Source organism: Blastomyces gilchristii, assembly GCF_000003855.2.
Source record: "Blastomyces gilchristii SLH14081 genomic scaffold supercont1.5, whole genome shotgun sequence".
Classification (NCBI taxonomy): Eukaryota; Fungi; Ascomycota; class Eurotiomycetes; order Onygenales; family Ajellomycetaceae; genus Blastomyces; species Blastomyces gilchristii.
In genome coordinates this window covers 1,121,789-1,144,860 of record NW_003101678.1, presented here as the reverse complement: position 1 = coordinate 1,144,860, position 23,072 = coordinate 1,121,789, and the positions used below count along the sequence as shown (strand labels likewise).

At 46.2% G+C, this 23,072-nt stretch overlaps 7 protein-coding genes across 7 annotated transcripts; 5 read left to right on the top strand and 2 right to left on the bottom strand.

Moving 5' to 3' along the window:
• Nucleotides 1-1,714: 1,714 nt before the first annotated feature.
• On the top strand, nucleotides 1,715-2,654 carry BDBG_03322 (uncharacterized protein; the record flags this gene model as incomplete). The annotated part of the gene is made up of 2 exons (XM_031721195.1): nucleotides 1,715-2,258; nucleotides 2,341-2,654. 2 exons carry the CDS (start codon nucleotides 1,715-1,717, stop codon nucleotides 2,652-2,654), a joined length of 858 nt encoding a protein of 285 aa, XP_031577664.1.
• Nucleotides 2,655-4,052: 1,398 nt separating this feature from the next.
• Nucleotides 4,053-6,031, top strand: BDBG_03321 (arginine-tRNA-protein transferase; the record flags this gene model as incomplete). Its single annotated transcript, XM_031721194.1, has 9 exons — nucleotides 4,053-4,099; nucleotides 4,216-4,278; nucleotides 4,375-4,497; nucleotides 4,619-4,780; nucleotides 4,865-5,098; nucleotides 5,170-5,267; nucleotides 5,345-5,410; nucleotides 5,482-5,783; nucleotides 5,909-6,031. The coding sequence occupies 9 exons, from the start codon at nucleotides 4,053-4,055 to the stop codon at nucleotides 6,029-6,031; spliced, it is 1,218 nt and encodes a 405-aa protein (XP_031577663.1).
• A 509-nt stretch (nucleotides 6,032-6,540) lies between these two features.
• Nucleotides 6,541-8,192, top strand: BDBG_03320 (uncharacterized protein). Its single transcript, XM_031721193.1, has one exon. The coding sequence runs from the start codon at nucleotides 7,468-7,470 to the stop codon at nucleotides 7,801-7,803; it is 336 nt and encodes a 111-aa protein (XP_031577662.1). The 5' UTR covers nucleotides 6,541-7,467; the 3' UTR covers nucleotides 7,804-8,192.
• Nucleotides 8,193-8,299: 107 nt separating this feature from the next.
• On the top strand, nucleotides 8,300-14,109 carry BDBG_03319 (uncharacterized protein). The gene is made up of 4 exons (XM_031721192.1): nucleotides 8,300-8,758; nucleotides 8,864-10,758; nucleotides 10,985-11,178; nucleotides 11,259-14,109. Exon 2 carries the CDS (start codon nucleotides 9,599-9,601, stop codon nucleotides 10,586-10,588), a length of 990 nt encoding a protein of 329 aa, XP_031577661.1. The 5' UTR covers nucleotides 8,300-8,758; nucleotides 8,864-9,598; the 3' UTR covers nucleotides 10,589-10,758; nucleotides 10,985-11,178; nucleotides 11,259-14,109.
• A 2,751-nt stretch (nucleotides 14,110-16,860) lies between these two features.
• On the bottom strand, nucleotides 16,861-17,694 carry BDBG_03316 (cytochrome c; the record flags this gene model as incomplete). The annotated part of the gene is made up of 5 exons (XM_031721191.1): nucleotides 16,861-16,957; nucleotides 17,084-17,178; nucleotides 17,263-17,421; nucleotides 17,518-17,549; nucleotides 17,598-17,694. 5 exons carry the CDS (start codon nucleotides 17,692-17,694, stop codon nucleotides 16,861-16,863), a joined length of 480 nt encoding a protein of 159 aa, XP_031577660.1.
• Nucleotides 17,695-18,819: 1,125 nt separating this feature from the next.
• On the top strand, nucleotides 18,820-20,965 carry BDBG_03315 (uncharacterized protein). Its single transcript, XM_002626105.2, has 2 exons — nucleotides 18,820-19,937; nucleotides 20,044-20,965. Exons 1-2 carry the CDS (start codon nucleotides 19,542-19,544, stop codon nucleotides 20,443-20,445), a joined length of 798 nt encoding a protein of 265 aa, XP_002626151.1. The 5' UTR covers nucleotides 18,820-19,541; the 3' UTR covers nucleotides 20,446-20,965.
• On the bottom strand, nucleotides 20,682-22,809 carry BDBG_03314 (3' exoribonuclease). The gene is made up of 2 exons (XM_002626104.2): nucleotides 21,936-22,809; nucleotides 20,682-21,820 (listed from the first exon to the last, which is right to left on the bottom strand). Exons 1-2 carry the CDS (start codon nucleotides 22,512-22,514, stop codon nucleotides 21,089-21,091), a joined length of 1,311 nt encoding a protein of 436 aa, XP_002626150.1. The 5' UTR covers nucleotides 22,515-22,809; the 3' UTR covers nucleotides 20,682-21,088.
• Nucleotides 22,810-23,072: the final 263 nt, after the last annotated feature.

The window sequence follows — 23,072 nt, the reverse complement described above, 5'->3', positions numbered from 1 at the left end:
ATATACCTATACGGTATGCTTCTACTTGCAGCTTGCTTTTGTACTACTGCGATGCAGCAGCTGGCGCGGAGGCGGGCGACGGCGCGGGCAAGAGTTCGATCCTGAAACAATGGCATCGAATGACCGCTTTTCTCCATCATCGTTGTTGTCTCCGGTCTGGGGGGTGTGTGAAGCAGGAAGCGGAGCAAGCAAGGGCTGGGATTAGTTGGTTATTTTCAACTGTTTGAAAGTATGGACTCTGTACGCGGACTGTATGATGTGTTGGTTGTTTCTTGCTCTGGAGGCTGGAGGGGGCCGGGCGAGGCGGTTGATGGGAATCGTCCTGGTTTTCCCAAGCGGTGTGGCCCTGTTTCTTTTCCTCCCCTATATAACCATATCTCTATCTAACTATCTTTAGGCCCTTCAATATTTTCCTCTTTTTGTTTTATAAATATATCCTTTTTCAGCAGGATGATTCGATCTCATGCTATTTTCCTTGTCAACGATCTGCTCGCTCGAAAGAAAAAATAAAAATAAAATAAAATGAGAGGGAGGGGCAGGTTAGTGATTGGGGTTGATTGATTTCATGCAGCTGTTGGTGTTTGAACTAAACTATTAAACTTGGCGGGGAGGGCAACCAATTAACTAGCTGCTGCGAGCGATGCGCAGTTTCGCTGGGATGCTGGGATGGAAGAAGCCTTCTAGAAGAAAATAGTTAATGGATAGTAATGGATTGTGATAGGCATGAAGAGATGGTTGGACGGGATATCTAGCGGCTCTGCTTTTTTTTTTTTTTTTTTTTTTTTTTTTTTTTTTTTTACCCTGTTTTCTCCCTCTTTTTTCCAACCCTCCTTCAAGTTCCGCCCCCCCACGCCCCACGCGCCATTATTATGATCAAAAACATTGCTTGATATCCTCTCTTCTTTATTTTCTCCCTTATCTCATTGACTATATATACCCCCTGTCGCACAATATCACCGCACATTGCTTTTTGACCCCGCTCTCACCCTCCGTTACCACTGGTGGCTTGACAACAGGTTGTCCTATGCAAATATATCTATCTCCGCATGGCGTTTCCGAGTATCGTCCCATTACACTGTATGATAACCCTAGTGGAAATCACTGGGTCAGCCAAGTCATTATACTATACCCTTCCCTTCCGGCCGCAAGCCTTAGTTAAATGGGGGAAAAAGGAAAAGAAAAGAAAAAGAAAAGAAATATACGGACGGCCCGGCCCACGGATCTTCCTGTCCAATTTAGTATGATTTCACCATATGGTTGTCGCACTGGTTTCACTTCAGGAATTACTATTAATCCGACCTGGAGAGAAGTCAAGGGATGTTCCGTCCTTTAAACAGGACAAACATGTAAAAGAGTTGAAATAAATCTCATAAAAATTGAAAATAGTTCATTTGATACAATATTGTCATACTCCAACAACATGTGTTATGGACTTCTTTCGCACTGCACTGGCGCTAGATAGTCGGAGTCACTCGCCGGCAGAAACACATGGCACTTCAGGGGCCGTTGATCTTCCGGTGTTACACAACCACTAGATGTCTAGGCTAAGCTCCTACGCCGTATATTCCAAGAGAACTACAGGATGGCATCAGTTTTGGACTAGATTTAAGCAAAGTGCCTGAGATACAGCTGATATCCTTTTTTTATTCTCTACTGTGGCGATTATTACAGATGAAGGGCTTTTATTATCTTCCTTGTCCACTATGTCGACAAGATGTTGAGGTGGCACAACCAGATTGTTTTCATATACTTCTTTGGCATCCAGATTACTATCCTTCTCATCGTGTGTTTTTCTCCCGCTGACCAGTTACTTCCTGTAATTAACGTACTCCTTACAGGAGAGGCGGAGGAATGGCCCCAGGCTACTCTCGATCTTTGCCGGCTGCTTGAGCGACCGACAGAGGAAGGAAACGAAACCTTCTTGGGAGCACTTAGGGACCAATTCCCCGAGCAAACCGTGACTGAAAAAGTCTCATGTGAGGCTGAGCTTGCGAAGCTAGTACAAGAAGACAAGGACCTGGCTGAATACTGTCAAGCAGGGGTTGAAACTTTGAGGCATCAAGGGATTAAGGATCAAGTCGCCAGTTCATCTATGATAGGCAGGAAACTTGAGACCCTGCTGCTCGAGACAGTGGTTAATAAGTGGATACGAGGCCTTAAAAAGACAAGGACTAGAATCAAGTTGATGAAGGTATCTAGCGACCTTCCCACCCTCCAAGCCGCTTACAACAGGGCTAGGAACGTGGAGAAAGCAGAGCGTGAGTTGAGAGAAGGACGAGGAATCCCGGGAGAGAGACGGGGAGTTAGCAAGGTTGAGGAAATGTACAGAGAAGTATCTAGATCCCAGCAAATATGCCGAATTCCAGGCGGCTTATGCCAAACAAGTTTGCGGGGTTGAAGAAGAGGAGGATGAGGAGGAGGAACGATTAATGCCAGAGAACCTCTTCGAGAAACAGGATTCTAGGAATCAAGGAGCCAACCGCCAGGGTTTCCCGAAATCTGACTACTCGGAGTCCTGTCCGCCAGAGCAGAATCCTGAAGGTCCCGATGGTCGAAAGAGCAACAATGACTTTGTCAATGGGAGAAGAGACGTGGAGGAAGGACGGCACCTCCCCCTTGTACTTGGAGTGTGGAAGGCTTGGTCATCTGGCTAGCGCTTGCACGGGGACCTACCTACCTTGGAAAATTGGGAGAAAGCAATCCTTTGAAAGCTTTTGGAATAGGAGGGAATTACGCCAGACGTCAGACATGAAATACCTAGGCTGGAGTGCCTGTTACCCCGAGCACCACTCATTCCTCAGAGAAGGTTGAGCTTAGTGTACAGTCAGTGGCAGCTGGTGTTGAAGGCCTGGATTGGGGTGATGGGTATAGCTCTCTCAGGGCGAGATCGACATGAACTGTGAAGAGCGGTTTTGCAGCACATTTGCAATACATAACCCCACTACTGCCAACATCCCGAAATTGCTTCCCCCGGCGCATGAATTTGGCTATTCCTCCACAGGTATACTGTTTGAGTCCTTGCGCTCCAGGGGCTGACTTTCGACCAAGAAGACTTGGAGGCCGCGTTCAATGAAGCGTTTAAGGTTAGCACGGCCAATATCTAGGAAAGCCCTTGTTCTTAGTTTCTAGTCTTTGATACCGGATCCTTGCCTCAGCCTGATCGAAGGGCGTTTGAGGACACTCTCCATAGACACCTTTTGACACGGAATCTCTGAGCGCGGACGAAGACGATCCTATCTTCTCTGGCATCAAATGTTCTTTTTTATTATCACAGACCCTTCATGTTTATCTATTTAGCAAAAATATGAAAATATTAATTCTCTATATTCTAGTTCTGAGATCTTTCATATAAGAGATTCTACAACCTTGGAAATCTACCCTTGGTCACGGGATTCTCCGCTCTTGCTACCCGTCTTGGCATCGCCAAGCCTCTACTTTATCGAAACATCTTCCCTGTTCATTTACAGCTTGTTATCACAGTTCGATCCATTTTTAATATTGTAACGAAATATTTGACGCTGGGTTTTAATGGACCGCGTAGTTTTCATGTCAACTATCCCCAAATAACAAGTTGTAAAAACTGTGAAGGTTCCTCTATCTTAGAAGTCGTTGGGATGTCATCCTCCGACGAAGAAGAGAGGCGGCCGAGACAGCCAGCGCTATCCTTTATCACGCCAAACGGTAAGCAGACAAATTCCCTCTGGATAACGGCGAACTACGAACCATCTGTTGCTTTTGTGAAGGGGATTTAGCTGTATTCAATCTACTATGGACTTGTTGCTGGGCTCTTCTAAATCCCGTCCCTCCCAACTATGTTGCACGTGCCCACGCGGCGAGATGACCCAGAACGCTAACATATTGATGATGTATAGGATACCAGCGGAACTCATGCGGCTATTGCAAGTCTGATAATGGAAGTTGGTCTCGCCTTTTTTAACAGCCTTTCAGGCCTTAAATTTCACGTAATGTACGAGCCAACGAAATGTAGGTAGATGGAGTCTGACAGCAGATATGTTTGGATAGGCGTCTCCTACTATGCCTCGTCCAAAGGCATGCGCGTGGAGGAGTATCAGGAGCTGCTCGATAGAGGATGGAGACGGTAAGAATATGCTCATCTATTGTGCTTTTGAACTGTGCTTTTTTTTTTTTTTTTTTTTTTTTTTTTTTGGTGCCATTAAGGGGCAAAGATGGGATTGAGCTGAAGTATCTGTTTAGGTCCGGATCACTTTACTACAAGCAAAATCTGAAACGCTCGTGCTGTCCGCATTATACAATAAGGTGTGCATGGATATGAATGTTCTTTTATGTGCTTTATTAGCGCTCCTTTTTTCGGGTGTCCTACCCTCTTCGTTCTAACCATCCCCCCGTCGATAGACTGGACCCTATCCCTTTCAAGCCCAGAAAAGACCAAAGACTAGCCATGAATCGCTGGAATAAATTCGTGTTGGGCCAGTCGTATATCCGAAGTGCCGCAAGACTTTGTCCAAAAACTAGAGAGTATGTTGCCCGGCTAGTTTTGTTTCCCCCCCCCACCCCCGGGACCTTTCAGGTTTTAAGGTGCTTGGAGTTTTCATGATTTCAGTAGAGATCTGATAACAATATGGTTAACTCTATATAGGGAGAAAAAATTGCGGAAGACAAAATTTGATTTACTCCAACGAGTCCATGAAGTGGAATACACCAACGTTAAGAGACCCAGGGATCCAAAAACGAAAAGGCCCATTGAACCGGCACATCGGTTTGACGTGAATATTGAGTCGGATTCTTTCTCCCAAGCGAAGTTCGTCCCCTTTCTCTATTTCTATCTCCATGTTTTTAACACCAGATCCCCCTAAGAGCGAAGTAAATTGACAATTTTTTGCAGATATGACCTCTTCCTTAAATATCAAATGCAAATACACAATGAGCCGGCATCAAGATGGAACGTCCATTCATTTAAGCGGTTTTTATGCACAGGTATTAATAGAAAGGTTGTTAAAGAAGGTTCAAAGGAGCAGAGGCTGGGATCCTATCATCAGTGTTACCGGTTGGATGGCAAACTTATCGCAGTAGCAGTTCTGGATTTGCTTCTTCATGCCGTGAGCTCGGTTTACCTATTGTATGGTTTCACAGTACCGGCCCTACAAACCACAATTCCATAAAGTGAGTAGATGGACTGACAACTAGCAGCTACGACCCAGAGTACAGCGAATATGAATTTGGAAAACTTAGTGCTCTCCGAGAAATCGCCTTAACCATTGAGGGCAATTATCAATACTACTATATGGGTACGAGGAGAATATTCGATTTTCAATCCTGTCATAATTAGTCATGTCTTCTCCCCAACTCAACTGACAGCATGCAGGTTTCTATATACACTCCTGTCAAAAAATGCGGTATAAGGCGAATTTTCAGCCCCAGTATGTTCTAGGTGGGTAGTACATTCTCCACGCAGGTGTTCCGAAACAAGTTTGAAACGCTCCTGACATATATACAAAATAGACCCAGAAAGCTTAACCTGGGATCCCTTCGATGCCTACAAAGAGGAGCTTGATCGTCGTCCATACGTATCTCTTTCTCATGACCGTACGTTAGGTGGAACAACCCAACCAGGGGGTAATGTCGAAGGACAGCCCACTAGCACAGCGATCAAGCGATCGAACATTCAACCTCAAGTTAATGAAGAAGATATGTCATTATTTGACATCCATATGCCCGGCGTTTTGACCCTACAGGAAGTGCAGGAGCAGGTGGATCTGGATCATTGGAAACTTCTCGCACATGGTGTTCTGGTTGATATGGTGGTGAGTTTTCCAATTCTCGTTTCCGATTCAATTTTTTCGTTCCTCTTTTTCCCTCCCCGTCTGAACATATTTTCCTTCGTTCGAAAAGCGTGCAATGAACGAAGCTGATTCACGATCCCATACAGGATCTGGTCCCCTGGGATAATTCAGATATTCGCCAACCTCAGTCGATCAAGGGAATTGTTGGTGAGCTTGCGGCGGTGCTGGGACCGAAGGTCGTTAAGAATTCGGTGGTTGTTTTGTTTTAAACCTTTGTTTGGGAAGAAGAACCTTTTTTCCCTTCTTTTCCAATGTCTTTGCAGCTTCATTATGGAAGCTTTATAATAATGAGGACCTTTTGTGAAGATCGTTCTCGCTGCGCCTCTCAAGGCATGAAGAATATACTAAGGGCAAAACGGGAGAGCACGGTCACTACATGGAGAAAAGTTCGCTTTGGACCGAGTTCTATTAGCTAGTTTTCTTAGCGATTAGCTACTATCCTCGCTCAGCCAGCATTTTGTCATTTTATGGGGATAGTTATGCACCTCGTTCTCTCCGCTGATAATATGGCATCTTGGGCACATTAACCAGATTTAATCCCCTTTCCGTCATTATTGAGCGTTGCTGTATCATTAACAATCCTAGCTACCTGCAAAGTAACCGCCACCAACAACAACACCACATACAAGAAGGATACTACATAACACCTTTATCATGAATAGTCAATCTTTATCAGGGTCTACATTACCCTCAGATCAATCCAATGATGCCGCAAGCATCATCGCCCTTCCTGAGTATACAGAGTCTGAGAATAGACCACCTTCAACCACCCTGACCTACCACACCATTGAGGTGGTTTCCAACACAAGCAACTTTCCACCGATATAAAAGGGAGTCCCGTTCGGCCAAATCTAGACACTCCAGCCCCACGATTAGTGCATCCCTACAGAGTCAAATTTCATCCAATTTCCGTCCCTCCGGGCTCGATACATCACCTTCTACAACTAGCAAATAGAGATCTTATTAAGACTCTATATTATGCTGCTAAAGGTGCAGACGAAAATGCAGTTCGCCGTCTCATAGATGATGATGAAATGTTTGAAGGGAAGCAGGTACTGCCTTTACAGCCCTGCACCAAACTGCTATGAGAGGCTATCTTGCCATCACAAGCTCCCTTCTTGAAAGTGGCGCTGATCCACAGGCGAAGAATGACCAGGGTTAAACCGCCCTTCACCTGGCAGCGAGAAATGGAATGGTATCAGCGGTGCAGATACTTCTAGACCACGAAGCGTTGGTGAACGCTGCCAGCCACAATGGCAAAACCGCGCTCCACAAAGCTGCGAAATGGAAACCGCCTTGCTACTGTGGAGCTACCCCTTGATCATGGAGCTGATGTGAATACTTTAGATGCTTTTTTTTAGATGCTTTTTTTATGACGTGGGTGGACGTGGCTGCAGCACAGCTGAATAGCGGGCCTGTCGTCGAGCTTTTTCTGGAGAGAGGGGCCGATGTGAAGAATGATTATGTGTCCAAGGCGCTATTCGGATAGTGGAGGTAGCTACTGTTTCTCTTCTGCTTGAGCATGGAGCAAGGGTGAAGCCGTAACTCTGGCTGATCAGTGCTGCGTGCAGCGGTTGTTAGTGCGTCCATTGCAATCATTAGGTAGGAATGTTGCTAGATCACGGTGCAAATATTGAAGAAACAGATGAGAGTGAACGCTCGGGGGTTCAATGGCAACTCCACTATGGAATTGGCATCAATTTACGGCCATGAAAAGGCATATGGAAAAAAAGCGCGGACCAGGACAAGTTCTCACACCTCTAGGGAAGTTTCCCAGTCCATATATGGGGCAGCGCGATCCAGCACCAGGTTTTGTGTCAATATTTGCTTGCGAAAACTACACCTCAGAGGAAGCGTAGGACAAACTGACTGTACATACATCCGATCCGAAGCCAGATTCCTCAGATCAAATGTCCTCGACATCTGCATGTGGCGTAACCAGGCTAAAATTTACAACCTTCAAAGCTACATACTGCGGTAGCCGCCATTATCGCCCCTGGCGCGATATTGAGAAAGCTATTCAGATCTTATTGCGATCGATCCCACTCAACCCGCATATATATGAAGGCAGGGTATCGTATCTGGATTCAGCTATCCGAGTCTTTGAGCGAGTTGCTGACGCCTACGAGCGAATGAGGGGCTATTCTATATCACTGTTTCCTGAGGTGTTCATTAATGTGCCTATAGAAAATGTATAGCCGCCGCATCAAAGACTGGCAGATGTCATCATTTATGGGTGGAAGCTTTATCGTCGGGGATGCGACGTGCATAAGAAAGTCCCAATGAGGCAGCTAGTGCATATGAAATGCGGATTGAGGGGGGATAGATAAAAAGGAAAGAAAAAATAGAATAAAATAGAATAAGACAAAATAAGAAAATAAGAAGCAATATTTTGAAATGATTTCAGAGTTTTTTTTTTTTTTTTTTTTTTTTTTTTTTTGACCTCGTTAGACATTTCTTCCGATACTAATCCGGGAGCATATAAAAACAGTTAGATCGAGATATCCACAACAACACGGCAAGGGTAACTTATCTCAAGAGGAATTAGGTAATTGTAAACCCCTCTCTCCGAATGAGACATTAATTAGCCCAACGGTGCATCTGTGTGCCCGGCCTAATCAAAAGCAAAGCTCATCATTTTCTTCTCGCATTGGGAATTGAACCGACGTTTTCTGATATTCCGCATGTTTGGGCACAACCCAAGCCTGCAACACATCCACTATCATTTAAACAAGGTTAAACAGTAGTTATGGCCTATGCATGGTATTGTCAATTTCAACCATGAACTACGCAGTAAGGAGCTTCACCCGCGAAACTCATGCCAAGTGCTCGTATCTGAAATGGTAACTATCTATCCCTGCGCTGCGCCTCCGACCTCAGGAGCTTCCGTTAGAATGTGCATTCGAACAGCATAACTTGACACGGAATCATACACCGTATGCAAGCAAACCCCGTTTTAGTCATGTCTGTTTTTCTGCTTTTTGCTTTTATTTAAACATCAATTTGGATTGAATTCAAACTAACCTCTTATTCCAAACCAGACCGCAGTCCGTTTCGCTAGAAAACCAGTTTGGACTTTCAATGCCTATTTTAGGAAATCTTCAACTACAACTTGATCTACACAGTAAATCATTCATGATGAAACGACCTCGTATTCCATTGTGTGATTCAGCAATGTCCACCGTCTCAAACGGGCCTGTTCATTGTTGTTGAACTGCAATCAATAATGGCTCCAAGCGGAATCTAAAGAAACAAAATATTTCTGTTTTCTCGCGCCCTCTCGTGAGAGAGTCGTTCAACATGACAGCACCTGGAAATGGAACGAAGCGTGCGGCCATTGGTTTGTAGCTGCGGCTGTTCCCTTTTTGCACTCATTCTGGGCTTTGTTTTTCCGTTGAGCGATGCTCGTTGTCCGGCCTTTTAAGTGTCAAGGAGACAACTGTACAGCCACAACAACAGCCCTAGTCTTATCTCCTGATCAGAGATCCGCTCCGACTCTCGCCCGCCAGCAAAAGGAAAGGGGATGGTCTCGTATCATCATAAGCGCGGGCCATCTGGCGGTTGGTCCGGTCAGCGTATCCATGTGGCCGTGTCATCGTGGGTTGGTAGTTGAAGACGTCCTTGTAAGGACAAGAATATATAAAAGACCAACAACCCCTCGCTTTTCATTTTCCGTCATAAATGACCACCTCCTGCTCATTCCTACTTCTATATTTGCCTTCCATCTCTTCCAAGATAAAACGAGTCGAGCTAGAAAAAGCAGAGAATAAATCAAGATGTTGAAGCATCACCCCCCAATACCTCTCATCCTTCTCCTCGTGGCCTTTTTCTCTACACTGCTAGCAGCCACCCCGGTGGACTACTACATCGCTGGAGTTGACCAGACACCAAATGCCGTCCGCGTCTTTCCGCGGAACAAACCCTGGACTTCCTCGAACCTCTACTGGAGTTTCACGGCCGGCAAAAGTAGGAGAGGCTGGAGCAACCTCTCCGATGTCAAACTCCGAAGGACCGCTTCTCACGGCTGGATTGCCCTCGTTTGCGCCTCCGGTGGCAACGCAGGTATCATCGATGTTTCCAAGAAGAATCTGAGAACCGACCTGGGTGATTTGCTGTGGACAGGCTCGCCGGGCAGCAACCCACACGCCATCGAGCGTATCCCCCACATCGGTGCGGTTGTCGTGGCGAGTTCGACCCCGGGAAAATTGACGCTCTATTACCCAGGAAATCCTAAGAAAATCAACGATTTCAAGAACTTGAAAAGATCCAGTGTCAATTATGATGCCCCTGGCGCGCACGGCGTACTCTGGGACCCCAATGGTGCCCCGGACGATCCTGAGAAGGGGATCCTGTGGGTTTCCCTCGATAAATACATGCGAAAATATAAAATCATGGGCCGGGGGAAGGCAATGCGCCTTGTACGGGAGGGTTTTTCGATTCCCTTCCCTGGAAAAGGTGGCATGGGGCATGATTTGCAGCCAGATTATACGAATAAAAATGTGCTGCTGGCGACAGATTCGTATGGGACTTACGCATATGACATTTCTACGGCGGAGTGGACCACGCTGAGGGAGGAGAAGGCGATAAAGAGTTTTGTGAGGCATAAGAGTGGGGAGTACCTGTGGGTTACGAAAGAGGGGAAGGACGGGTGGGTAAGCAGATGGGTGAGTTTTGGTATGAACGTGGGGGAGAAAGTGAGTGAGAAGAAAGGAGGGAATGGGATGGGGTTCTATAAAGCGAGAGTGCATGATCCAGCATTTGAGTGAGGAAATAGGTTATCCTAGATACCCACAAATTGTATATAGGTTTTCTGATCATACTAAATTTGCACACGCCGTAAATAGTATTCAGCCAGCCCCTTTCTCTCGCTCCCCAACATGTGTACAACAAGAGCTACTTGACGGAGTAGATCTATAATTTACGAGTGTCTGATCTGGTAATATCTGACTTCCCACAAGGTTTATTCTCCTAGCATATTTTTACCCACGAGCCACGTATTCCTGATATCTCGCCAGCTGCAACAATAAAATCTAAACTTCCTTCCTCTATCCTCCCTACCGTCTTAAAATATTTCCTCTCATTCCTCTGCCTTTCCTTGAGCAAAGCTCAAAATTCCTTGAATAACAAATACAATAGAGCATTAACTACTAAATTCAGTCTAGATCTCAATACCCGAAGTGATTTCTACATACAACCGGGTCCAGGAGCACGACGAACACAGACAACAACACTGCTGCCCCATGTCATCCACCTTCATTATTTAATTATACCCACATAGGTACACACATCTCCGAGCTAGATGGTTAAAATCTAAACACAAGACAAATATATATATACATATTTCTCTATATATCTAGTTGAGTCACTTTCGTCTTCGCCTATCCAGAACAAATTTCTCAGTACATATTGATATTGTTCCTAATTTATTTTCATTAGGTGCATCTAACGAGTGACGATTATTTTTTGGATATTTTCATTGAAACATGCCATTCAAGACACCAATAACCATCCTCCCCGGAGCGATAAGAGAAAAGAGAAAGAAGAAAAATAACAGAAACTTCCCCGTCAGAAATTCAATCCACCAACCTAACTTTCTCTTCTGATAATAACCAAGAAAAGAAAAACCCATGGCCTGCTCCGAAGCCCTGGCAAACCCCCGTGTAAAAACATGGCAGGAGCCAAATGTGGTGGATTAAAAATATGAACAAAGCTTCTTGCCACTCTCTTTATTGTCTCGACACCTATATCCAGGGCAGCAAGAGGCGTGGTTTATGCATTCCTCCCCCATATAGCCACACGAGCCATCAGCACGTTTCTCCTTGCCGAGAGGTGGCATGTCATCGTCCATCTGGGGGCCGGGCAAGGCGTCTCGCTTCTGCGGTAATGTTGGGCTGTTTCTTTTTGTACAGAAACCGCCCTTGGTTTTCTACATATCCCAATATTGTTAATATGTGTGAACATCATTAGATCCGTGGTTTATTCTTCCACCATTCTCTCCTCGTCCGAGAGGGGGGAAATGATATTTATCAATCGATAGGTGCCAGCTACTTACACAGAACCATCCGGAGCATGGGCAACTCTCATCGCTCATGCAATATCGATCTTTACATGTCTGAGACGTGATATCCAACTCGCTCTGAAGCTGCTGCATTCCCTGGATATCGTTGTCACGCTTTTCGAAAGGGGACGGCCCGCATGTCTATCATTCCCATGAAGCCCAGGGCAAATATACGCAGTTAGCCATCAATGCTAAAAAGTCCCTCTCTTACTGTTTTCCCTTTTCTCTCCTCCTATCTTTTCGTGTTCGACTAAGACACGCGGAGGTGTTGGTTACACTTGATTTTACTTACGCCTACATGTTCTCCGAAAGCGAAACCGCACATCAACCCCTTACAGCAATCTCTGGCCGGGTCTGTGTTCCCCATGTAACAAGGCCCACCATCCCCCGAGCAAACTGCTGCCTCCCTCCTATTTTTGGTATCTGACGAGGGAAAGGCGAGGACGCCGAGGCCACTGAGGATGAGGGCGATGACGGAGATCTGGGGTAATTTCATTGTTGGGGACTTCTTGGACGGTGAGTTGTTTGGGATGTTCGGTTGGAAGTGTTTTAATCTGAAACGATTTATATGATTATGTCTGTCTGTCTGTTTGTCCGTCGAGGAAAGCACAGTTCCTCTATGCTTCTTCTTTTGAGTAAGAAGAGACTTGTTCAAAGGGGGGGTCTTCCGGGGGTTTTTTATCTCGCACTCTTTCTGATATCGTCGCCTAACGATATAATAATTTGTGCGTAGATGTCGCTAGGCCAGTTCCACCGATCAAAATGCTCATCCCTTCTAATTTCTGCACGTGTACAGAGTACAGGACATGACATTGCAGAGCGTTGTGATTACCTTCTTCTTTCTTTCTTTCTTCCAGATCGACCAGCTGCATGCCACGATTCCAGGGTACGGCAGCACCGTGTTTATGTATGCGCAGGCTTATTCGCAGCATAACTCCTCTGCATATGCTGGGATGAAGACGCTTCGATGTCCCTTTGATTCTTGCGTACATATAAAGAGTGCTTATTATAGGCCGCCACTTTTTCATTGCTTCAGGGTATACAGCCATTCAGCGAAAATGACCAAAGTGCCAATTGCAGGCGGTAAAGAGATCGACTCACCGCAGCAGACGAGGTGTAGACGACGGACGAGTCTCCCGACTAACTATCTTCGTACTTTCTTGACGCAGTGTAAGCGCGATGCGTATGTACTGTACATGTACTACGCCTATTCGCCGAACGCAACCACACAGCGCTTACTGGGGTAGCATAGCAGGCGATCTCATCTTTGAGAATATAGCGGGGTTCGCAACCGCGAGAGAACAGTGGAGAGATATACTTCAATGCAACACGACTATCTCTACCTCGCGATCCGGCAGATCAATACGGTAGCCCCGAAGTCGATAATCTAAGGAGATCATTCGAAGCAATGCACTTTTTTTCAGTATTTGTTTGTTTTCTCCTATTTTCATTGCGTGACTTTCAATCCCCTTTCTACTCACTCATACGCGCGCAAATCGAAGGGGAATCTACTAATATAATATAATAAACCAACGCAGGAACAACATAAAAGGGGTATCAGGTATTTCAATTTTATTTCTCTCCTATAAATCTGTCAAAATAAAGGGAAAAAGTGAGCCGTCATTTTCATCTAACTTCGTTCAATCCATTTATCCCCCTTTCTCGTCCCCTTCCCGCCTCCCCCTTGTTACCGTCCAAGCCGACTGAACCCAGAAATCATTTGTTATCTCATACCTCTGTCATATTCGAGGCGATTCGCATCTTTTATGCTCATCCCGGCAGACAGATAAGTTCTTTGCCCTGTTGGTTATACGGCACGTCAGTATTCGAACGGATATATGTGTAAGATATAGCCCAGGGCTAAACCTACGCCATCTTGACACTTATATCCACCACAGCATATTTTTTTGGAGCATGATTCACCGAAACCAGCGCATTTCTTTGGTGGCCTCTTGCGTTGTTCTTCAGGGCCCGGTGCTGGAAAGGCGGCGACGACGGTGACAATGGCCATGACCAGAATTGGGAGGAGCTTCATGGTTCACGGTGTAATTGATACCAGTTTGTTGAATCTCTTGGATCCCTAAAATGGTAGGCTGTGTCATGTTTTTGCTATACGGCTTATCAGGAACAGGGGGTGTAGCTATATGTATTTGATATACATGTACTTTTCATTTCTGGAGGAGCATTGAAATGCATTACTTACTTGCTTTTCAAGATATTGCAAGTCTGAGCATAGAAAAACTTAGGAATGGCAATTTCAAAATTTTAAACGAATGCAATATCTAAGGGAAATTGAGAGTCTCTTTATATACTCCCGCCCACCACATCCATCTTCGCTATAATGTTCAAAAGGAGGAAGAGAACTCGAGGAAGGAAAACCCACATCACCACTTGTGCCGAACAATCTGGATTAATTCAGGGACACCTGGCGTAAATAAACTCTGTATAACTGGAACCACTTACGTCAAAAAAGATCTTGTTGCGTTGGTTGATAGAGAGGCATGAAATGCTTCACGATAAAGGATCCATCCCCCTTATTCCCTGAATCCAGTGTACCCACAGCATCACCACCATGGAATCGATCCACTGACGCTCTCTCAATAAAATTCTTCCATTCGTAAAACCCGACCTTGGAGAACCGAAGGTTTGTGAAACAAAAGCTGGAATGCGTCAACAAATCAACTTAAAGCTTCCGCGGATATACATATATATATACATACATATATTTATGTGTCAATAAAAGTCCGCCTGTAGCCAAGCAACTCGCTTTCGGGACGCGTGACGTTCGAAATGTAAAGGCCATGGAATCGCGGCGCATGGCCAATGCTGTAAGAAAACGTTCCATCTTGCCCCCGATATCTCAATCAAATCCAACCAGTTCATCGGCTTTTGCAACCGCCCTCTCTATTTTGTGGTATCTGGGCTGTAGATCTTGTGCTGCGTCAAATCTATAGTGGATAGACATCGAGATCTAGTCGAGTTTCCCTTTGCGGTTCGTGAAACTGCATATATCTCATAGTATTCTTCCCAGAACCAACTTCAAGCCCGCGACTCGTTTTAGGTGGCATGTAGCAAGCCCTCAATTCCAACTCAATATCAAAATTGGGTTGCATGTCCGACGCTGGATATTGTCCTATTCTTGAATGTCCAGGCAAGCTTCCTGCTTTGTGGAAGTCATGAGAGTACGTACACAGCGCAATCACTTACATTAAAGTATGACAGGGACCAGATCAGTGCTTCCACGTTTTGCTTCCAATGGCAAACAGTCCTCCCTGGGAAGACGGCTGTGCAGTCTCGATGAAATCCCTTTCCGCCGTCTCTTGTACCGGCATCGCTACCTCCCCATTCCGGGAGGTAATCGACAAAGGGAAAGACGGATGCCTTATCCATCTATGACTTTTTCGATCATTTCCAGATCTTGATAACTCGTACTCTAATTCGAAAACCCCTTAGCAAGCAAGGTAAGAACTTGCATAGGACAAAGCAATCGGACCCTGCCGCAGCGAAATTCGCGCTTCTACTTGTGCACAATATTCTCCATGCATGAAGCTTTTCGCCGTATCGGCTATACGAAACTCCCACAACTTCTGTGTCCATTTGGAATACATACATTGCGATCTGATATCAAACCGCCCAATTTCCTCAATCAATTACAGACCTCTGGATCAAAACCATGGCCTTCGCAGAGGTAAACACAGGGAGGGCACGAGCAACGTCCCCCCTTTCTTCCTTTCAGCAGCACGGCGTAGTATAGCATAACATACTTGTAGCATAACATGACAAAGAATGGCCGTATCCCCCCCACACACACAAAGGAAGAAAGATGTATAACCGGCGCAATCGTGCGCCGTAAACGTGAGCGTATGAATGATCGCGCATAGCATACTTACTGCTCGCGCGATGCCACTCAATGCCATATGACATCATCGATTCATTTAACTATCAATCTTTTATCACAATACTCACATGTGCGGTGTAATAAATATGCATATCCACAGGCACTCACAACTCACAGCATATTCGGTGAAGCCTAGCGTCGTAGCGTCGGAATCAAACGAGTCGGTCGAGTCAAGTTAGGAATCATAGCGGGTCAAGGAGGGAGACGGGAGAAGGAGGAAAGAAGGTTCGGAAAGAAGAGAGATTCAAATATTCGAAAGTCCAGTAGAGAGACGGGAAGATTTGGAGCGTCATGTAGAAGAAACGTAGCAAAATTTCCCCCAATTATAACTATATCCTTTCTTAATGGTAAAATCAAAATTAGTCTGTATGTATGTGTATAAGACCCGTAGATGGAGTATTTGGCTCAACCCACACCCTAAGAGAAAAGCAAGTACCACCACCACCGACGCAGACACATATAATATGACCAGTCAGGAGAAGAGAGATACTGGAGAATGAAACTATCCGCATAAAACATTTGTCTAAGACGACTAATAATAAGATTTATAACAAGGATAGGAGATATTCCGTTCAGTCAAGTGCCTTAACGAGCATCTTATCAGGTCCAAAGGGGCCAACATGCAAGAACAAATCTATGCAGTCCTTAAGAAGAAAAATAACAGCAGAAAAAAAAAAAGAAAAAAAAGAAAAAAAAAAAAAAAAGAGAAACAGTTTTTGTATTATTACAAGTCTTTTTGAAGTAAAGGAAAGTCAGCCAGCCAAGTCAGCCAGCCAGTCACCTCTTGAGAGAGGGACAAAAAAATTTCAGAGGCCCTCCACAAAATCTCCCACAATTTTCACTTAGAAAATCAAACTGCGTCTCATGAAAAACACAGAGGGGTATTTTTTACTTCTCTTTTGAGCTGAGCTTCAAAGGGCTGGACTGGACAAGGCTGGGCTGCACTAGTTTATGAGATGGAGAGGGGTGGGTGTTTTTCATGAGTTGGCGGGGAGAACGCTAACTGTATTGAGGAAAAAAGGTCTCTATAAAATGTACAAATGGGTGTGTTTTTGGGAGGTCGTCAGGGAAAAGGTATTCTTTTAGGTAAGGATAGGGCGGAGGAGAAGAGGTAGAGGGAGGGGCATTAATCGAGGACGAGAGCTATGGATTTCTTTATTTGGTCTCGTTTTCATGTAGCTAAATTGTGTAAAGGGAGTGAGTATTTGATTAGCATTTGACATCGGGCCAAAAAAAAAAAAAAAAAAAAAAAAAAAAAAAAAAAAAAAAAAAACCACATAAGGGTTGTACAAAAGGAACACGTACGTGATCAGGTCGTTGCGGTCCTTGGCCTTCTTGAGACCACCAAAGGCCATCTTGGTACCGGGAATATACTTCTTGGGGTTTTCGAGGTAGGCGAACTATTTGCCACGAGGCGCGTCAGTTGTGTTCCATACATAAATATATACATATAGATGTAAGCAAAACTAGGGACGAATACATACCAGAGTGTTCTCATCCCATACAACGCCTTTCTGTTTGTTGGCATCGGTGTAGGCGTATCCCTCAACCTGGCCACTCTTGCGGCCAAAAAGTCCGTGCAAGTTGGGACCGATCTTGTTGGCACCACCTTCTTCGAGGGTGTGGCATTGAGCGCAGCGAGTCTACAGTTTATAACACTCCATGTCAGCCGCATTCTACAGATATATAGATGTATAGATGAATGAATAAATTTTTACAAGGGATATGAATCCACGTACCTTGAAGAGACCAGCACCCTTAGCGGCGTCACCTGAACAAGAAGAAAAAGGATATTGATTAGCAGTCTGCAGCAGCTGACGCCCTGCTTGCCGTCTCCTGCGTTCGCGTTCTTCGTTTTCTGCCTCCTGCTCCTCGATTGCGTATGACATCCACACTGCCGCTGTCATTACACTCATGGTTGCTGGTGGTCTGCTTTCTGCGCCTGCTGGAAGGGGAAGGGTGCGGATGGAAAAATTGCTGGCGGATATGCTTGGAGATGTTATGGGGCACAGGAAGGATGTAGTCGTGCAAGACGGAGAGAACAGAAGTGATTGCGCGAGAGGAGAGCTGATTCAAGGAGGGATAAGGCGCGTGGGAAGACATTCCACCAGCACACAAGTGGGTTGTTTTGCTGGTGTGCCGTTGCAGTATGTAGAGAACGTGTGTCTCTGCCTCTTAAGGGCTTTGTAAAGGAGTGCAGGTAAAGCTGTTCAGTGGGTTTATGTTTATGTTTATGTTTTAGGTCTGAGGAGTTCAGGATGTAACGCAGGACAACTGCAACAAACAATGAATGAGGATAAATGGCAGATTTGAGAATGCAGAGATCGAACAACAAACGCCACCAGACAGTGAGACCACCGGCAATATCGTCACCACCACAACCAGAAGCGGCAGGAGGAGAAGACGTCGAACAGGCCGAATTCATTGAAGGAGCTACCGACAAACTCGGGCAGAGGCAAGCGGGATGTGCGAGGAAATAACATACCTGGAGAGAAGCTCATTGTGAATGTGGTGAAAAGAACAGGTCTATGCTAATAATACACGAAAGGAGATAATGTACAGAGAGAGAGAGAGAGAGAGAGAGAGAGAGAGGGAGAGAGGGAGAGAGGGAGTCCTGATCAATTGGGGGTGATATGGTTGTTGGTATAAGGAGAGAGAAAAAAAAGAGAGAGAGACAGAGAGGAAAACAGAAGTACGGAAACCCGGGAGTTGAAGATAGATTTTTTTTTTTCCCGCCCCGTCCCTTTTGGGTGCAAGATTCGACAAGTTCCACCAATTTTGAGGCGCAAACTGGTCGCAGGCTTGGCGATGACGCACTAAACCGCAAACAGGATCCCCAATCGCTTTTCCCCGACCTGTGATTGGTCAGCAGCGCTGATTGGCCAATCAGCTTCCGTGTTATCCGGGTCATCGGGGGATCTCGGAGGTTTAGTCATCTCACCACGTGGATTTCACGTGACATATGCTTGGCGTGCCAAGACGGGTATGGTAGGAAAAGATGACATCAGCGAAATTATCTGCTCCATCGCAAGTTGAGTTGTTGTTGCTTGAAAGAACGGAGTCGATATGATTGATCACGGTCGACTGCCGCTCAAAAGGATATCCAAGTGAGTATCGCCATTTAAGGGAGCAAATACTATACTCATCAGAGTCAAAGTGAGGTCTTGGGGATCTTGTCTGTGAGATATCGAGTGAAAGATAGCCCACTTCAATTCAATATCAATCAATATCTACGAAACCCTCTATTATTCTTTCTTTGCCATCCGCGCACCGATCACTGTTAGTCATCCGAAGGTTATCCATGGTTATGCTGCAGGCGTTTTGATAGGTGCAATATCCATCCTTCGAGAAATTGGTTGTGACATATAGCCAAAGCCAATCCCCCGTTTGATGTTGGTAGTTCTTCCAGCCTCTTTTGATAGAAAACAATATCACCACAGTCCAAGCTACTCAGTAATATCTCTCTCTCTATCTCCATACCCCAACTCCACTGGGAGCTTAAATTAAAAAGAGAGCTATCGTCCGCAGGAACATCCGCAACAATAATAATAATGTTGGACTGGTCTCCGCACCCTTACCTACCCTGGATGGAGGACCACGTGACATCCTCGAAACCCAATTCGAGATCTTCATCGCCAACTTCTTCCTCCTCAACCCAGCAAAAAAGCAAAAATAATACCAAAACCAAAACCACAACCACCACAACCACAACCCTATCCACCACGGCCACCAAATCCCCTCCGTACATCTCGTGCATCACACAATGGCCTCCCAACCTTTGATCCCGCCCTTTCTACTGCCAAGAGGTATCTCAAAACGAACCCTCCTGTTCTTCGCATCCCGCAATGCGCGCCCTCGGCAAGGCTCACTACAAGCACCCCCATCCGGGCTCCGGCTAAAATCTACATCAAAATCAACCAAGCCCTCCGCTGCCCGCGTTCTAGAGAAGCCAGACCGCTTCCGGCCCCCATCCCACCCAGCACGACGAGTGATGAACGCGCGCAGCGCACAGCAGCCGCGCAACTATCCGGGACCCCGTCTCTCCGAGGCGGAGCTGGCAGAGAAGAAGACGAAGCGGTATCCGCACATGTTCCCGCCGGAAGGAACAGTGATGCATAAGTTTCTGACGAGTCGGGGAATTCATGTTTGGATTTCAATGGTGAGTACATACATACATACATACATCTATTCCCGCACAAAACAACCTCCACAAGCAAGCACTCATGCTAAATTTTCACAACGCGAAAAAAAAAAAAAAAAAAAAGTCTGTCCTCCTCTCCCTCGCAACATTCACCTTCTCCACAAATTTCAAACACACCTCGCCCTTCGCGCACCTGCTGCCGCCCTGGTCGCAGCTACTCACACATCCCATCGACACCATCTCGCAGGTGCTGGCGGTCTTGAAGATGCATGCAGATCATCAAACGCTGGAGACGGCGGAGAAGAGGAAGAAGAAGATTGATGATGTGGAGAAGCGGAGGGCGTATAGACAGGCGCATGGGTTGGAGAAGAAGGAGGAAGGGGAGGAGGTGGTGGAGGGAGATGTTGCTACTGCTGCCGCTGCTGATGGGCAGCTTACCGTGGATGGAGTTGATGGCGAGAATGGAGAGGATGGGGTGGTGCGGGAGCGAAGGAGGCCGATTAAGAAGTGGCTGGGTATTTGGTGAGGTGAGGTAATTTGGGTTTTGTGGTTGAATGGGTGGACTAACTGGGCTGTTACGTGGGTCTTGAATAAATCTCATGTTTTGTTGCTGGTCCCTGCGGAGGAGAACTGTATATTATTTATCTGATTTTCATATATCTTCGTACGATACCCGTACTTACTGTGGCATGGTATTACATTTAAATGAATGGGACATGTATACATAGAATAGATTTGTCGTCGGATGGACATCTCTGACCTCTAAGCTCCTTATTTTGCATAGTTAATTATACTGTACTCCCATTATTAGATAAATACCTATATCTCAAAAGCCAACTTAACCATTCCATAGAATCCTTTATAGTTCCTATTATCCTACAAGCACGGGGATATACACATAAAATAACTAACGTAGCCAAATCGAATTATTTACATGATTCACCCGATTTCTCCCTCTATTTTAATCAACCCGATAACGAGGTACGTACAGTACAATAAATGAATCAGGGAATTGAAAATCTATAAAAAAAAAGAAAAAAAAAAAAAAAAGAAAAAAAAAAAAAAAAAAAAAAAAAAAAAAAAAAAAAAAAAAAAAAAAAAAAAAAAACAGGAGAAGTCTGAACACCCCTTAACGCCCGTAAACTAGCCATCCAAGAAACCAAGAGAATTCACCCAACCTCCACCCCCTCCAATCCCTCCATAACCTCCTCTCCAACCCCACCCTTCTTCAGCACCATCTCCACAATCCTCGAAACAACTCCCCTCTTCACCCCGCCCCGCCTCGGCCTCCAAACACCAGCCACATCTTCCCCGGTATCAACCGCTGCCCCCGCCATGGCCACGCTCGTACTCGTCGTCTCATTCTGACCAGCACCACCAGCCGCAAACCCAATCGTCGCTGCGTTTTCTGAATTCGGGATCCCTGGGTTCGTGAGGCGGGAGGGCGGGTCGATAGTGCGGATGGAGAGCAGTTTTAGTGGGTTGCTGGTTGGAGGTCCGTTTTGGTTTTCGGTGGTGGTGGAGGTATCGCGCCCGACGGAGACGGCTAGCACGGCTTCCGCGACGGCAATTTCTTCGCGACTGGGGTCGAAGATTATATTGTCGCCGACGGAGATTACGAGGAGGGTTACCGGGGGCCGGAAGGGGTGGAGGTGTGGTGTTGCCGATGTCGATGTATTTGTTGCTGATGCTGATGCTGCTTTTCTGTGCTGCTGTTGCTTCTGCGGCTGCGACGGGCGTCGCGGGTATAGGTACTCCGCGGCAGCCCAGTCGTCATCGAACATGGGGTCCTCTTCGTCCTTGGAGATGAGGCGGGGTAGCTTTGTGGATAGGAGGGCGAGATGGGTTGTTAGGGAGAGGAGGGGGAGGGGATACGAGAGCGGCGGGGAGAGGAGGAGAATCTATGTAGACGTTAGCATATAAATAAACTATATTGGATGGAACACCACCACAGGACAAGGACGTGGGAAAAAAAAAAAAAAAAAAAAAAGGAGAGCAGTAAAGCAAAATCCTCACATCAATATAAATCCTCCAATGCCACCCGCCATTAATAACCAACCGCCCCTTCAACCCTTGCGGCATCCCTTCACCACCCCCAGAGCCATCCGCATCCCCATCACCCTCCCCAGACCCAGAAACCATCAACGCCTCCCTCATCATCTCCGCCAAAAAAACAGGCAGCGCATCATCATCCCTCAACCCAGGAATCTCAATCGACATCTCCACCCACGAACTCTCCCCGCCCCGCCCCCTGCTCTTTCCGCCCGCTTTGCCCTCTCCTTCCCCCTCCCCCACCACATCGCCCCCCTCCCGATCCAAAACCCCCCCAACAACCGTCCTCTCCACCTCCGCCTTCACCCCCACAATCGCCTGCGTCCCGTCCGCAAACCCGATCCGCGCACTCCCATTGGCGCCCGGCAAAATATCCGTCTCGGCCGTCAGCGGGCGGAACTGCGTTGCGGAGCGCCCATCCGTGCGGACGGGGTTGCGCGGGTACGAGAGGGAGGTGTGCAGGTAGGAGAGCTCGGCGGGGGAGAGGGAGGGGATCTGCGCGGTGGAGGAGGAGTAGGTGCTGGTGGCGGTGGCGGTTGCCATTGTCGTCGTGCGTGTGTGTGTGTGTAAGTGTGTGAGTATGTGTGTGTGCGGCGGTTATGAGGAAACTGCGCGCCTTGCGCTTTGCGCTATGCGCTGCGGGTGGATGGGTGTGTTGTCCCCTGCGCGCGGGACGGAGATATTTAAAATAATTTCTAATGAAACTATAAAAATGTGGTTATTTTTCTCATATAGTCATACAGTTGAATGGGTCTTGTTCTTGATATTAGAGCTGTTTAATGTGTATATCAAAGTAATAGCCCCAAGGTCAATAAAATAGCTGGGCTGTAGATTTTCGTCGAATTGAGTTTGATATTGCGAAGCTTCAGATTTGGAGTTGGAAGAAAGCTCTCTGGTAGCGGAAAATATATTGTTCCGATCTCGATACTTGAACCACGATTCCCTAGGCAAAATAATTATAAGTTGTACATCTGAAAATCTAGCAAGTGATTTGAGCTCAAGGAACTATTTCCATATTTAACAATTTTACACCGTGATCAACAGGGGAGGATGTGACTACTGTAAATGATAATTAAACGTACCCCCACGACACTTCTATAA

What these genes read in the sequence shown, in the direction of transcription:
- BDBG_03320 (XM_031721193.1), top strand. Translation starts at nt 7,468, where the DNA reads ATGAGAGTGAACGCTCGGGGGTTCAATGGCAACTCCACTATGGAATTG.
- BDBG_03319 (XM_031721192.1), top strand. Translation starts at nt 9,599, where the DNA reads ATGTTGAAGCATCACCCCCCAATACCTCTCATCCTTCTCCTCGTGGCC.
- BDBG_03315 (XM_002626105.2), top strand. Translation starts at nt 19,542, where the DNA reads ATGGCCTCCCAACCTTTGATCCCGCCCTTTCTACTGCCAAGAGGTATC. An exon ending in TTCATGTTTGGATTTCAATG is followed by an intron (nt 19,938 to 20,043) that starts GTGAGTACATAC and finishes AAAAAAAAAAAG; the next exon opens with TCTGTCCTCCTCTCCCTCGC.
- BDBG_03314 (XM_002626104.2), bottom strand. Translation starts at nt 22,514, where the DNA reads ATGGCAACCGCCACCGCCACCAGCACCTACTCCTCCTCCACCGCGCAG. An exon ending in ATTGGAGGATTTATATTGAT is followed by an intron (nt 21,821 to 21,935) that starts GTGAGGATTTTG and finishes ACGTCTACATAG; the next exon opens with ATTCTCCTCCTCTCCCCGCC.